This window comes from Vanacampus margaritifer, chromosome 6 (genome assembly GCF_051991255.1).
Source record: "Vanacampus margaritifer isolate UIUO_Vmar chromosome 6, RoL_Vmar_1.0, whole genome shotgun sequence".
Classification (NCBI taxonomy): Eukaryota; Metazoa; Chordata; class Actinopteri; order Syngnathiformes; family Syngnathidae; genus Vanacampus; species Vanacampus margaritifer.
The window spans coordinates 21,364,201-21,380,676 of NC_135437.1; the positions used below are offsets into that span (position 1 = coordinate 21,364,201).

Below are 16,476 nucleotides of genomic sequence, written 5' to 3' on the forward strand. Positions count from 1 at the left end.
GCTAGTTCAGAAAGCTAGCTAGCTAAGAGAGCTAGCTAATGTTTCAATTTAATTCTAACTGTGATTGAGTGTAACTGTCTCAGAAATTTCTGAAATAAATCCTTCGAAGGAAACCTGATTCACATGATCTCAACTCCGATTCTGAAAACAACATTACGAACACGCAGAAAACATAAGGATCGTTTTCTAACACTAACAAAGCCAGCTATGTAACTAGAACTAGACACTTAACACTAACATCATTCGACATCAATCACACAATAGCATTGTAGTTTATGTAGTAGGGACGGACGGGTCTTATCAGGATCCGATTGGTGGTGGGAGTGATGATGAATGCAATCAAAAGTGTGGCCGAGTGACTTACTGAGTGTTGTCCGTCACTTCAGAGAGCGGAATATCCTCGCACATGCAGTCCAGCTCGTCAGTCAGGCTGCTTGCGCGGGTGATGTCGATGGACATGCTGTCTCCATGGGTCCTCTTGACTGGAAATGAAGATTAGCGTTTAGGTTGGAAGGTTGTTTTTTTCTTCACGAAAAGATTAATACACAATCTCTGTATTGGGATATTAAATGTATCAGCATATATAAAGACATAAGGACATCACTATTCACAAATTCACTTATTGTGGGTTTTTTCCAGCTATTTGTGTTTTTGATGCATTTTCTATAATGCGCTAAGACACCATAAGATGGTACCAAAGTCCTAGGTAATAGGAAAATAGTAATTTGTGTAACTTAGGTATGGTGACATTGCAGATCTCCACTGTGACAGTAACATCTTTCCATGTCAGAGTGGAGCAAAGTTTAGCCTGTAATGTCAACTCATTCACTGCCATTGACGGCTATAGAAGGTCAAAAATTCATTTGAACTATTTCTATTGGTTTAAAATTGTAATTCCACTTTTGTTAACAAGAATATGAAAACCTAGGAAAAAAATTATTGTACATTTAGAACTGATTTAAAATTTTTGATTAATTGCGAGTTAACTATTAGTCATGCGATTAATTACAATTTAAAAAAAAATTAATCGCCTGCCGGCCCTAATTTTAAACAGTCTTTTCTTTTCTTTAAAAAAAAAGATTATTAAAAAAAAAAGTGTCTAGGTTTCCATACTCTTGTTAACAAAAGTGGAAACAAATGTTAAACTAATAGAAATAATTCAAATGAATTTTTGACGTTTATAGGCGTCAATGGCAGTGAATGAGTTAATGAATGTTGCCAAAGCAAAACTATGCATCTGATTTTATTTTGACAATGTACGGAAATGTGCTTGTTTTTTATTTCAATAACACATACAAGAAAAATAAAGCGAAAGATACCTGGAGAGGAAGGGCAGCTCATAGTGAAAGACGACCAAGAATGATGACGAGGGCCTGGGGTGCCATTCGGTGCCAAAGACAATTCAAGGGAAGAGATGTAGGATTGAACACAAGTATTAAACTTTCAGGAGTGCAAAAGACTGCAACAATTCTGCAACAATTTTCATCAACATTGTTTTGCTTCATGGAGTCATTACAGTTTGCTTGGCACTGGTTCTGTTCACTTGGGGACAAAGGGCCTGTAAGTCTAATTAAAATAGTGTTTGGGTCTCATGAAAGAGGAAGACCAATGAGTCACACTAAGAACAAGACAAAAGAAGACTCAAAGACATACGAATAAAAAGACAGGCAAAGGAGACTAAGATAAAAACAATAACGGATGATTGAGAAGTAAAAATGAAGACGAAGACAGACGAGGACAATAAAGACAGATGATGGCAAAGAAGACAACAGGCCAAGAAGAAGACGGCCAATAAAGTTTGACGACAAAGAGGGAAAAGAACGACAGACAAAGAAGACAGACGACGAAGTAGACGAAGAAGATGAAGAGGACGACAACAGATGAAGACGTCAGATGTAGAAGACGCGACGGAGATGAAGAGGACGGACAACGAAGAAGACGGTGAAGACAACAAAAAGATGACAAAGAAGACAACAGATAAAAAAAGACAGATGAGGAAGATGAAGAAGACAGACGACAATGAAGAGGAAACAGCCAGCGCTCTCAGTGCATTTTTCGATTATAAAAGGTTTACTTATTGTTTTTTTATATATTGGCTACGATCATGTGTTTGTCAGCTTCACCGTTTCCGTCAAGCTAAGCTAACTCACCTGTTTGTTTGAACATCCTGTTCATTCCTGTGGTGAGAGAGTGGGAATCGTTTTAGGGAGCGCATACGACCAACCACTATTTATGCTATTATTGTTTCTGCAACATAATAACCACACGTATAAACTGTACACATGTATACTGTACAATATCTCAACTAAACTGCATATATGCATATCCATCCATCCATTATCCGAACTGTATGTTTCCGTTTATGTAACCAAGCAGATTGCATGTGTGTCAACTTCAATACCTTCCGCGGTGCTCCCCGGCTCCTCCGTGAAGAAGGAGACGTCCTTTTTCTCCACAGAGTCGTCGATGTGATCGTATGTGATTTGAGGGATGGACACGGCTCGCTCCGATGACACGTCGATGGAGTCGTGACCTCGTATCGACTTCAGCCTCCTCTTGGGGACCTTTTTCTGAAGCGCACAACAAACATCCCAGCTAGCCGACATTCACACGTGACAGTATATAAGATAAAAATATACAGTAAAACTGTACTTGTAGGATAAACAAGCAAATACGCCAATTAACAAATTATTTTTTTTTAAAAGAAGAAGTGTCAGAATTAGTGTGTTAATTTTGAGTTAATTTAAAGTTCCTTTAATGCCGCAATTTTTTTTTAACCTGCGACCCGGAAAGCTTATACTGGGGGATTTCCAGTCGCAACGCAGCAGACACGTGCATGTCAAAATTTAGCAGTAATACATTTTATAATAATGCATATATTTGTGGAGATGGGGGTCAAATTGTATTTTACAATTTTAAAAATGTGCACAATTTCACAAGTTACTTCATGTTAAAGATGAGATAGCTCTTAATATGAAAAGAAAAATGCACTGATGTGTCACCGTCTTACAAATACAATTATGCCATCTAGTGGCAGAAAAATGACCTCAACACAAATCAGTTTTACAATACAGTACAGTAAATCTTTTTCATTTTAACAAATTTTTATGATTTATTATAAAATTACTGTATCAATGATTAAAAGATGCATCGTAACGATCTACTCCAGTCTGACTCGCTAATGCTAATTAGCGAGTCAGACTGGAGTAGATCATTACGATTCCTTGAACATCTATAAATTGAGCAAAAAGCATTGTCAATCAAATCATTTTCAATCAAAAATCGTTCTTCACCGAAAATCGATTCTGAATCGAATCGGACACCCACAAATCGGAATCGAATCCTGAGACATTCAAAAGATTCCCACACCTATTGGTCACACTTTTGATTCAATATCTCTCTTCTGATCCTTAACTAACTTCATGAAGCAAGCTGAACTAATTATCACCATTATGTTTGCACTGCGTGACTCAGTGACTTTCCTCGGACCCCGAAAAAAAAAGTGTCTGACCGACACCAACGGCATGAGTACAAGTTGAATTATTTAGTGGCAAGCAGTGCAGGCCAAAAAGCAAGCGAGGTTGAGTGAGCCATTCCAAAGAGCCGGTGATGGTGGAGGTGGAGAATTGAATGAAAGGATGGAGGGAATATAGAAAGAAGAGAGCAATAAACCAATTATGCAAAGAGGGAAGGTGGGGGCCGACGTGGACGGCTAATATGGAAAAGAGACAAAAGGTGTCGTGCGAAGTCACATGCGGTGACAGAAAAGAGCGGAAGCGCCCCCTCCCCCTTCCCCCCTTTTAGGTGCGGGTTCAATGCTACACAAAGATTGTTTTGTTGTTGTTCTGCTTGACAAAGGTTTACTCCCATGAGAAAGGCGGCGGTGACATCATCTCAACTGACTGAGTCTTTGTGCACGCCAGACAAAGGCATCAAGTCATCCTGGTGGAGTCAGGAGGAGGGGGACCGTGTGTGTGTGTGTGTGTGTGTGTGTGTGTGTGTACGTGTGTTTGTGGGAACTTCATTTGCCCTTTCAAGCTGCACGTTCGAGGTAAAGCACAGCTAATTTGGTTGTGCAAGGTGAAGGAACGGCGCCGGCAGACAATACGGCACAGGCTAGACATGCAAATGTGCCACCTTCAGGACGCTGTCATATGTGTAGTTCAATTCATGTTGATGTTGGAAAAAAATAATGCTGGAAGTTTTACGTTCAACTTCTACAATCAATTTTGGAGTGTAGATGCAATGCATCCGCTGCACTGACAAAATCGGGTAATGCAATGATTGTTTTTTGCGTTATGAACCAAATTACATATTTTACACGAGAAAAAAATCTGACCACCGAACAAAAATGTCACAAAGAGTGAACACACAGGTCAATTTGATACCTTCTAAAATCTTATAGAGCATTGAAATGTGAACAAAGATACATTATTTGAAGTACATGAATATTAAATTTGACTAACATTTTTTGCAGTTGAATTTGGAAACCAAAATCAGGGCTAAGTCAAGCCGAGATGGAACTTCACAGTGCAAAATTGGCACTTTGGTTTTAATTTGCTTACTTTATTTTACTGAAGTATTTTGTGGGTTTTTTACTATTTTGGTTGCCCCATTGAGCAACATGTGGTTTTACAATCCTGGGGCCCAAAAGCTGATTAAATCATCAGTGAATTAGGAGGTTTGTCCAAATACTTTTGTGGATAGAGTTACACGAGGCTCTTTCATTTAGAAAAATTAAATGACTAATTTTGACCTTTTTTTTTTTTAAATGTAGAGCAATTCTAAATTTGAAGATTATGGTGGTCTTGTAACATTCAAATAAAACGTGGGTTAATTTCTTCAAAAACACGTGTCATAACTACCATTGCACATCTTACCATAGACATCATAAATACATAGATGCTTTACTGCGGAGTCATATTATTGGTTGATGTAATCGCCATATTGGATGTGGCAAGGTGGCGTGAGAAAACAGACCGGTTTGCCACATCCAATATGGCAGATACACCAACATATAGTAACATCAGGTGGTTTCTTCCAAAATGAGCTTTCATATTGCCAGATAGTTGCCCAAAAAAACAAATCAGAAACTTTTATGTGGTTGGTCCATTGACACCATTAAATTTGAACTGCAGGTATTTTGGAGTCCAAAACCTAAACGAATCATTACCGATATGTTGAGTTTCCTGATGGTGGGGCTGGAGTTGTCCGATTCCACTGCGGTGATGGCATCTGGACTCAGGACGTACATTTTCCACGTCGCCGCACAACCTTTAGGTTTCTCCGCCGCGTAGCACCGCCAAAGCGTCTGAGGAACGCACAGGGAAAGACTCATCAAGAATGTGTTGTAAAAATCTTGACAAAATACAATTGGAATGTGGAACAAGAGTGTAGGAAGTGCCTTCTAGGCCATATTTAACTCTGCCAAGTGTGATGGGAGCTTGCTCAAATTAAATGAGTCAGATGGCTATAGCGACGACTGTTCTAAGCCTTGGTGGAGGTCTGAGTGAGTGTATCAGGTGCTAGTTTTCTATGTATTTGGATAGATAAGAAACAAAATTAAATGGCAGAGGTGGCAAATTCCTCCAGGTCCAGAAAGTAAAAACCCTGCCACAGTTTGGCGTTAGCCCCCGGTGCTAGCTTTTGAAGGTTTTATTTGATTACTTTATTAAATGTCATCCTTGCGTGTTCAAAATAATTGCATTGAGATCTCAATGAAGAAGTTTTCTTTGCAAAGATTTATTTAAGAGCTCTTAAAGACACAGGAGAAATGCTTACATTCAAAGGTGATGTTAAGCCTCGAGTGTGTCCCCGCATACAAAACACCCACTCCTTTATACCATGAAAGATAAAAGGTCCCCCCCCCCCCCCCCCCTAGGTTGAACAAAGGTTTAGTGATGATAATAAACAGACATATTTACTCCAGCCCCCCTACCAGCTCGGGCATCAGATGTAAACAGGATTTGACCTCAGACCTTCAGTTTTTATGACATAATGACTAATGATAAGAGACTCTGACAACATTCTGCAACATGTGCATTCTTATTTCAAGAGCTGGTGAGGAGTAAGCGGTTTCAAATGAAGTTCACAAAATCATTATCACATTGTATTCTTTTAACTACTCATGGTTATATCACATCTATATGCTTATAAGTAAATTCAAAAACAGTAAAAATATAAATTGAAAATGTTAAATGTCTTCACTATCTAGCTAGCTCCCTAGCTAGGTCCCATGGTGCTCATTTACCTGCTAGGGAGCTAGCTAGCTTGCTAGCTAGCACCAGGGGCTAACGCCGAACTGTGGCAGGGTTTTTAATTTCTGGACCTGGAGGAATTTGCCACCTCTGTTAAATGGTAAGGATGACGGTAGAATTCAATTTATTACCATGCTAGTTTTTTTAGGCAACTTCAACTTAAAATATCACCTGTGTTGTATTTACAAATTGAAGGCGTAGGTATGACCTAGGGAGCATAATTAATGCAGTTATTTTTAAACCACAATTGCTTGTTTACTTTCAAACCAGAGTGATATCCTGCACGCCTTGAATATTTTGCTTTGTTATTCACAATTTTGAATGCTGTATTTTCACAAGGCTTATTATCGACGTACACTTGATACCCATCTAGTAAGTAGCGACCAAAAGAATCACAAGGTGGTTACCTGGATGAGAGAAGCTGCGGCAGGGATTTGCCGATTGAAGTGCTTTTGTCTCTGCTTCTGCTGGACCTTCAGGGCGAACCCTGATCCCAGGATACCCTGAGCCGGGAAGATCGGGTTGCACTTGCATCACGGCAGGCGACGGAACAATGCCGAAGCGAACAATTAGTGACACTTACAGCCGGCAGAGCAAAGAAGGAGATGGCAAAGACGCTGAAACAGGAGGCGATGGCCTTGCCGATCCACGTTTGAGGAATCTTGTCTCCGTAGCCGATTGTGGTCACAGTCACCTAAGGAGAGAAGAAAAAGAAGGTGGTTCTTCTTACACCTTGTGCGCCGCATACATTTTATGGAAAGCTGCCATTTTGGGGCATCAGGACATTGAGTGTTAGAATTTTTTTTAATCAAAATTGGTCAACAATGCTAAAATGTTATTTAAACAGTAACTAAGAAATTGTGGAGGGTTGAAGGTTTATGGAATTGAATCCATAGATGAGGAGCTGCACAACTGAAAGCTTAAACAGTCTGGCGGGAGGGACAGTGAGTTGCATAACTCCTGGAACAGATTCATTGGATTTCCATTGTCCCTTATGGGGAAAATTCATTCAAAACCCGAGCAAATGGAAATTTGAACGGCTTCCTTATAATGAAGCCGGGCCCTGGCGAGAGGACGAGAATGTTGGGGAATGTGATCCAATCCTGGCGTTGGCTTGCTCTCCAGCTGTGTCCCGCACCTGCAGTGGGGAAAACTGTGCCAAAGCTCAGTGCGCTGACATTCTTCTCAGCACACACACACACTCGCCATTAATTCTGATGGAACAGAAGATCATCACTCTCAAGTTTACAGTTTCAGCAAAACAAAAAAAGGTGCAAATCCCCCTCGTTGCTGCGATTCTTCTCGGCGCATTGTGAGCGGAGCTGCACAGAGCCCTGCGACCCCTGCCAGCCTCGTTACATAAAGGCCGTAATCCCACAATTAAAGTTTTAATTAAGGGAAGCGACACTTTATATTGCGGCTCTAAAAGTTCTGTGAGCCAAAGAGCCTCAAGGTGAATGCTTTATTACCTTCTCTTTGTTGCAGCCTGATCCCCTGCACAAGACCGCCATAGGTTTCTAATTACGGCCCGCTTTCGATTCAAATGTTTCATTAACCGCTCGGGAAAGTGGAGCCCTCGCACGGAGGCGAAACGGGGCATCACAACACGCCACGCAAAGGGCGGGAATGAAAACACAAGAGGGTCAATAACGGCGCACACCCGGGTGGTCAGACATCTCCATCCCCTCCAAGCCCTGCACTTGAAAGAGCATTGTGCACATCATTTGTTGCAGCTATTCAGCGCAAGAATCCGTTTTTTTCTTTGATGTGATGTGGCCGCTCAAGTATGTTAGGAAGCCCAAGTAGCTCTCTCAAAGGAACTTAGCCAGAGATGCGTTATAAACAAACTGTTTATACTAGTTAGCTGTCGACTATCTACCTGTCTGTCTGTCTGTCTGTCTATTTAATTAGACAGCTAGCTAGCCAGCAAGCTAATCCTGTGTAGCTATCTAGCCAGCTGTCTATGTCTAGTTAGCTGTCTGCCTATCTATCTATCTATCTATCTATCTATCTATCTATCTATCTATCTATCTATCTATCTATCTATCTATCTATCCATCCATCCATCCATCTTGGCCACAGATGTACTATAAACAAACTATTTATACTAGCTAGCTGTCGACTATCTACCTGTCTGTCTATCTATTTAGACAGCTAGATAGCCAGCAAGCTAACCCTGTGTAGCTATCTAGCCAGCTGCCTATGTATAGTTAGCTGTCTGCCTGTCTATCTATCTATCTATCTATCTATCTATCTATCTATCTATCTATCTATCTATCTATCTATCTATCTATCTATCTATCTATCTATCTATCTATCTATCTATCTATCTATCTATCTATCCATCCATCCATCCATCCATCTTGGCCACAGATGCATTATAAACAAACTATTTATACTAGCTAGCTGTCGACTATCTACCTGTCTGTCTATCTATTTAGACAGCGAGATAGCCAGCAAGCTAACCCTGTGTAGCTATCTAGCCAGCTGTCTATGTATAGTTAGCTGTCTGTCTGTATGTCTGTCTGTCTATCTATCTAGCCATCTATCCATCCATCTTAGCCACAGATGCATTATATATTTATAACAAACTATTTATACTACCTAGCTGTCGACTATCTACCTGTCTGTCTGTCTATCTATCTATTTAGACAGCTAGCTAGCCAGCAAGCTAACCCTGTGTAGCTATCTAGCCAGCTGTCTATGTCTAGTCCGTCCATCCATCCATCCATCCATCCATCCCAGTGCCTCCGTGGACCGGCGTTTGTGGACCACTGGTCTTAACACTACATGTCCCCTGCATGGATAAGCGGTATAGAAAATAGCCGGGTTGACGTGGCACTACTTGAAAGTGGCATGGTTGCTTACCACGCCCCACCACAGGGCATCGGCATAGTTGGAGAAGCCCGTCTTGCCCTCCTCATCCACAGCATCCTTCTCCGCCAAGTAGACAAAGTAGGACGAGAAGATCAAACCCAGGAAGCCGATGTATAGTGTGGTGATCAGCTCCTAAAAAAAAAAAAGGTAAGAAATTGAATCATATTTAAAGTGATAGCCATATTTTGACTGACTTTTCGCAACAGAATTCAGTTGAACACTAACAGAGCTTCAGGAGTGGAGTTATTATTAGTTCCTTCCTTGCATAGAAGACGATTTGGTCAAAGCCTGGCCATAGTTATGGGAGTTTCGGGTCTTATGATGCATCTCAGATGATCCGATTTTTGGAATCTCATCTGAGCACATGGTCCATATTGCACTGTTTTCAACTTTTATCAAGTTGTCAGTACCCTGAAAACCACGTTTTCTACTGCCTACCGACTTGCGCTGGGAAAAAAGTACCAACCGCTTCCGCTAAGCGGAGCGCATCATTTCATAAACGGATCATCTGCCAAAAGACGGAATGGCGACGGTACATCTTAACACACCTTCTTTACTCCTCTTGTGGAGCATCAAAGAGAGATGAATGTCAGGTCTGATCACGCCATTCAGTCCGTCAGCTCGTGAAAGCGGCTAAAGTGAGCCGTAACGGGAGCTTGACTATCTGCTTCATCCTCAGCTTTATCCTTATAAAGCCTGCACTGCTGTGGCTTATTTGTGCATGTTTGCACGTCCCTGGATTAGTCGCTGGGTCGTGAAGGCAAAAGCAGTTTGACTTTACCAACAAGGGGTGAATACTGCTCATTAGTAGAAACTAGGAGGCACAGTATGGCCCACGCCAACATTTACAAATGAAATAAAATCACCGTATTTTGTTTGAAATTTACAATTGTTCTTATTTCATCAATGAATAACATGGGCACAACTGTCTGACAGACCAACTTTAAAGAGGATATATATATATATATATATATATATATATATATATATATATTAGTGTAATATGAGTCATGAAGCAAATTGTATTATCCATCTCAGGGGAGCGGCCATTTTGCCACTCACTGTCGACTGAAGATGACATCAATGTTCCTCAGGGCTCAGGCAACGACCAATCACAGCTCAGCTTCACCTTAAAAAAAAAACAGGTGAGCTGTGATTGGTCGTTGCCTGAGCCCTGAGCAACATTGATGTCATCATCAGTTGACAGCGAGTGGCAAAATGGCCGCCCCCTGAGATGGATAAAAATGGCTGAATTTTGCTGATTAATTCATATAACGCAATATTAAACAGAATAACATATTTATACTAGTAGGACTGCATAGAACATATTACTGCCCCCCCCCCCCCCCCCTTTAAAATGCGACACTGTTGCATCGTTTCTGACGCACCTGTCGATGGATGAAGACGACAGATCCCAGGAGCCTCCACGTTCCACCCTGTCGGTCCACGTGTAGCATACGCAGAATTTGCAGGAAGCGGATACCCCTTTAATACACACACACACGCACCTCAGCCTTCTCGCTCACCAGCTGGCAGTGGGGAAGATAAGCTTTACCTGATGGCAGACGTGGCAAAAACTTGGCCATTGGAGCCCACGCCGAGGACAATGATGGAGGCGATGACCACAATTAAGTCTGTGACAACAGAATGATTGCATCGTCAAAATGCTAAATTATCATGTTTGTTGTATCCGTTAGGTACGACGGTGTATTAGGGCCACATATAAATATTTTATTTTACAGGGGGGGTAATAATCCGATAAAAAAAACTAGCAAATTTGCGACTTTATAAAGTGACAAATTTGCAAGAAAAAAAAAACTCAGAAACTTGTGACAAATACACGTAGCATAGCTATAGTCTAATGTGAGGCTACATGGGACACTGTTTATAAAACGAAAAGGCAGGATGGAGACGGATTCATTCTTAATTTAAACTTTACTCGTCGTACACGGCAGCTAAAGCGACAACACTTCCTGGCCCCCTGTCAGCTGACTAACACTAACCAATCAGAAGCTAGCATACTTCAGGTAAATGCACGTCAATGACAGAGAGCAGCAGATTCGACACATTAGATACTTGTACAAAAAAAATACCAAAATGTATGAATGTGTAAATAATAATTCTGAAAACATACAGGTAAATGTACAAGTAAATATTTATTGTAACAAATTAACTTAAATGTTTGATCATCACGGTGTGGACGTTCGCAAAGCGAGGCGTCTTTATCGCTGGCAGTACCCAACGCTTCAAAGTGTGAATGCTTAACATGATATGGTTAATCTCTGCTTAAGCAATTACGATCTTCTTTTTTGAAAACCCAACCAAAGAGTATTGGCACAAACATCCGAGCAGTACGCTATGTGTATTTCTCGTAAGTTTCTGAGTTTTTTTCTTGCAAATCAGCCACTTAATAAATCTTGCAAATTTGCCATTTTATAAAGCAAAATTGCTTGTTTTTTTCTCGGACTAATGCCCCCACCCTCTAAAAAAATATATATATTTATACGTGGCCCTAATACACCGTCGGAAATAGGCAGAGGTGGCAAAAGTATTCAAATTCTGAACTTAATTTAAGTAGAAGTACAGACAGAAGAAAAGGCAAAGTGCACCTATGATTGATATGGGCTTCCTGATGAAGCGGAGGCGTCCCCTGACGCCGGCGTATTTGCTGCGGCAGCCGGCCGACCACAGCCGCACCACGTACTCGCTGCCGAAGAACAGCACGAGCACGATTTCCTGCCCAACACAAGGCGACATGATTTCATTAGCGTGTCAATAACGGGGACGCGGATACGAGACGACAGGATGTGCCGGTAGATAAGGCAGCGTGAAACATCCATCCGTCACCGCGATAAGAGCGGTTAGCGACAAGTGTGCCGGAGACAAACACAGTAGCAGGCCTGCATGTAGGGGTGGACCACCTAAGAGGAAAGATGAGACTTGATAACTAGCGGAGAAAGCTCAAACTCAGGTAGGGCTAAATGGCTAAGTGATGGAATTCAAAAGGGTGAAAAACTTAATTTGGACTCTTCCTCATTGGGGTCTGTGAATGCAGATCTACCTTGTAATTACCCTCGCATGGCTATTTTTTTTTTACTTTGGCGCGTTTCCCACCCAAATTCCACTCTGAGGCCTGTTTTTGGGAGAAAAAGAAAAAAAACACGATGTGTGAATTAATGAAGTCAGCCCGATGGAGATCGTGTTCGTGGCGGCCGAGTACGCATAATATTTAGCCACCACGCTGTGACCATGTGGGTGGCCGCCGGGTACTTGCGGAAGGGCCACCCCTCGCATGAAACTCGACCCTCTGAGCCGTGCTGCAATAACACAGCACCGGGGAGCCCCCAAAACAATGACCTGCCAATCAGAGCCAGCAATATTTTGACTGGAGCAACGTTGCTTTTTTTTAATCAGAAGAAAATGTAGACAGTATAATAATTAAGTACTGCTACACTACTTGAAGTTTGCATGAAGAAGTAATGAACCATGTTGTGTCAATAAACCACAGTGCGTGGATTCTGGTTAATTGTGACAAACCGTGGCTAATATTGTGGCCATTTTGGGATGTAGAAAAGACTAATAGTGACAAATTGTGTTTTTTCACCTGCAATTCAATTGTGTTTGTATTCTATTATTATAGCACCAAATTTAAATGGGCGTTACAGTTAAAATAGTGTAAAGGTAGGAACACATTCATTAATTTTTTTATGACCTTACAATATCTTTATAATAGTATAATAAATATAGTAAAACTCTTCTTACAAAATATGTCTGATTGTCTTCAAACCTTCTGCAGACATTTAATAAAAAATGATTGAAAACGTTTTATTTTGTTGCACACCGTTGCTGTGGCGATGCGCTGTTTGCAAAAAAAAAAAATAACACCGTTTTTGAGGGTAGAAACCTAGATGAAAATTCTTGAAACTTTGCACACGTATAAGGCCAGACAAAAATGACCCAACGTGCAAGTAGCCCAATGTGGCCAGGGTTGGGAGGACCCAAGTTATTATTATTATTATTATTATTATAATAACAGTGGTAAATTACCTCTATCAACTCAATTAAAAGAGCGACTCAATTTTCATTTCCTAAAATTATTTTTTTATGCAGTATTTAAAATAATTATTATTGATATTTGTATTATGTTTTGCCTATCAATGCAGATGTATTTATTATTATTATTATTATTATTATTATTATTGTGTCGTATCGAAACCCACAAATTTACTAAATTTAAATTTAATTACTTCATTTATTTCAAAATATTCATTTAAAAACAGATTTAAAAAAATAAAAAAATTTAAAGAAAAATTTAAGGCATTTAACTCTTTGACTGCCAAAAACGTTAAATAACGTTTAGTAAAATCCTATGGAGGAGTGCCAAAGACGTTAAAAGACGTTTTTTTTTCAAAACAGGTGAAACTAACCATTTTCTATTGTTGATTACTCAAAAACGGAATAAGGTGGAAACAAACTTTTTTTTCTGATGGAAGATGAGAGTCCAATCTTTTTTTGGCAGTATGTGCGTTTCCATAGTCCAAACACATAATTTTCTATGGACCTTGAAAGATCAGTCAAAATGCTTAAAATCCGCTGGCACCCACGGCGTCCCTTTTCTGAAAACGTCTGGCAGTCAAAGAGTTAACTTTTGTTTTTTTAGAAAAGTGCAGTCAAATCTGTAAATGTTAAAAATGACAACGATGCATTTACATCACTGACATTTTCATCAGTAAACTAACAATTCTAAATAATGTGTTTTTTTATAAAGAAATGCTATTTGAAGAGATTATTTACATTTTTAAAGATTATATTTATCCAGCATTCGAGCAAAAGCAGCAGCCCCAAAATATATATCCAATATCCCTTCCAGTGCATTCGAAATCAACATCTGGATAATATTTGCGAGTCAAGGGTATACAGTACGCCACGAAAAAAATGTGAGAGGGGATTAAAGTCATAATTCGATAAAATGGGTCACCCAGATGCTGGTCCCATATGCGTATTGGATATGTGGAAGCTATATTATGTTTACTGAAAACAGCAGTAATCTGCCACAGCCAGATGAAGATCATAGAGGGGGGAAAATACAGATTAGAAGAAAAAGTGATTAGAGAGAAGATTAAGCCAAGTTGCTTCAAGTGTTCCTTAAAAAAAAAAAAAAAGCCTTTAAGGCTACTGTGAGCACACACAAGAGACATAAGATGTGCTACTTCATCTGACCGTGTGTGTGTGTGTGTGTGTGTGTGTGTGTGTGTGTGTGTGTGTGTGTGTGTGTGTGTGTGTGTGCGCGTGTGTGTGCCTCTTGCCCATGGCTGGCTTTGCTTTACTTTGGCAGCTGCGCCCAAGGCCAAACATCCTCAAGGACCAATAAACCCCCCCCACCCCCACACCCCCACCCCCACCTCCCTGTGCCATCCAAAACAAGCAGCCTGTGATTCATGCATGACAGCAGACCCTGAACTTTCTAAGTTTAGCCACGGCCGCCAATCATCACCAGCGTAACACTTGGCCCCGCCCCCTTTTACACACACACACACACACACACACACACACACACAGTAGATAAGTCATTTATCTTATCGTCGTGTTATATTGCGTCATGATAAAAACAAATACTTACACCGACCCAGAGTGGCAAAATGAAGAGTTTGTTGGAACATATGAGTAATGGAAATGAAATTAGGACAAAGTAAAGTAAAAAAAATATTCTTTACGATTATAAGTTCTTTCCAATCGGAACGTATCTTAGCATACTGTCGTCAAAGAGGGCGGTTCAGATTGGCCTTTACGTCGCCGTACGTGTGATGTATATGCGCAAAGCTACGTACGCCTTTTATTTGAGCGGACACCCTGGAAGAAGTAATTATGGGAATATTTGACCGGCTAATGCCGTGCTAGCAATGAGAATATTTGGCTAGCTAAACACCTCGCTGTTGGCCAGCTAGCGCCATGCTAGCAACAAACAAAAGGGAGTTTGAAAACAAAACAAAAAAAACGGCGCTAAATCCTGGAGGTTAAAATAAGCTGTATAGGCTACACTCCGATATGAGTGAATGTAGTGCACTCCATTTATCATTTTGATCAAATTGGATTTTTTCATTTGCTGGACTATGACACGATATTTTAGCAAAAGTCCATTGAGTAACCCATTCAAGTTGATTCGGTCATTTTTGGACAATGACATAACAAATAAATAGCTTGTTCGTACCAATCTGATCAGTAGGAACATACACTCTAAAAACAGTTGGGTCAAAAATAACCGAACTATGGGTTAAAAATGGGCCGATCCCCTACTTGGGTCTATCTGACCCAACTTTGAGTCAAGAAATGGTTCTTTTAGTGTAAAATAGCTCATGAATATTGGTCATATCCTTTTCTTGGGTCAAAAAATTGGTTCATTATGTATAAAACAACGCAGAACGTTGGGTCAAATTGATCCTATTTGACCCAACTTTTAATCAAGAAATGGGTCTTTTAGTGTAAAATAACTCATAAATATTGGTCATATCCTTTTCTTGGGTCAAAAAATTGGGTCATTATGTATAAAACAACCCAGAAAGTTGGGTCAAATTGACCCATATAGTGGATCGGTCCTTTTTTGATCCATAATTGTGTTACTTTTGACCCAACTGTTTTTAGAGTGTAAATTATCATGCTTGGTGTCTCTCACATTTTGAAATTAGAAAGAGAGAAGACCCACTATGTGTGTACAATACTCTGCTTTATTTGGCTCTTCTCGGCTGTAAATAAATGAATAACCTCAAAGGGCACTGGCCAAAAGTTTACAGAACACAGCGTTCAACTCCTGTCCTCTGGCTGGCCTCGTCAACTCAGGAGGTGGTACATAAGCTGTGTGCATGTGTGTGTGTGTGTGTGTGTGTGAGAGTGTGTGTGCGGGCGCAGTAGCTGCGTGTGTATTTATACTTTATATTCCCAGTGTGCTGGCAAAAAAAAAAAAAAGCGGGATGATGCAAGCTCTTTAAAGAGTTTCCAAACCAGCAGCCATCACGTCCTCCACCTGTTGTAAGATCCAGATTTATTGCATCATGAAAAAGGGCCTTAATGCCCCCCCCCCCCCCCAGATAGGTCTTTTAAAAAAAAGAAGTAATTTACCCCACTTAGTTGTCTTTGTGGAGCCGCGTCACTCCATAATGTTGTTCCTATGTTAACTCATTCACTGCCATTGACGGGTATAGACGTCAAATATTAATTTTAACTATTTCTATTAGTTTAACATTTTTTTCCACTTTTGTTAACAAGAGTATGAAAACCTAGAATTTTTTTATTGTACATTTAGAACAAATATAAAAATTTGTGATTAATTGTGAGTTAACTAATGAAG

The 16,476-nt window shown here is 40.3% G+C and overlaps 1 protein-coding gene across 3 annotated transcripts in view; it reads right to left on the minus strand.

Moving 5' to 3' along the window:
• kcnq1.2 (potassium voltage-gated channel, KQT-like subfamily, member 1.2) overlaps nucleotides 1-16,476 on the minus strand; it is a 172,031-nt gene that overhangs the window by 137,240 nt on the left and 18,315 nt on the right. For 2 of the 3 annotated variants that reach the window (XM_077569493.1, XM_077569491.1), the window contains exons 4-14: nucleotides 11,744-11,870; nucleotides 10,690-10,768; nucleotides 10,523-10,619; nucleotides 9,126-9,266; nucleotides 6,841-6,951; nucleotides 6,665-6,760; nucleotides 5,174-5,311; nucleotides 2,402-2,570; nucleotides 2,151-2,177; nucleotides 1,320-1,373; nucleotides 365-482 (exon numbers count right to left, since the gene is read on the minus strand). In XM_077569493.1, the coding sequence (XP_077425619.1) occupies nucleotides 365-482; nucleotides 1,320-1,373; nucleotides 2,151-2,177; nucleotides 2,402-2,570; nucleotides 5,174-5,311; nucleotides 6,665-6,760; nucleotides 6,841-6,951; nucleotides 9,126-9,266; nucleotides 10,523-10,619; nucleotides 10,690-10,768; nucleotides 11,744-11,870 (1,157 nt within the window). The remainder of the gene's footprint in view (nucleotides 1-364; nucleotides 483-1,319; nucleotides 1,374-2,150; nucleotides 2,178-2,401; nucleotides 2,571-5,173; nucleotides 5,312-6,664; nucleotides 6,761-6,840; nucleotides 6,952-9,125; nucleotides 9,267-10,522; nucleotides 10,620-10,689; nucleotides 10,769-11,743; nucleotides 11,871-16,476) is intronic. The other variant, XM_077569492.1, reaches the window with a different exon arrangement.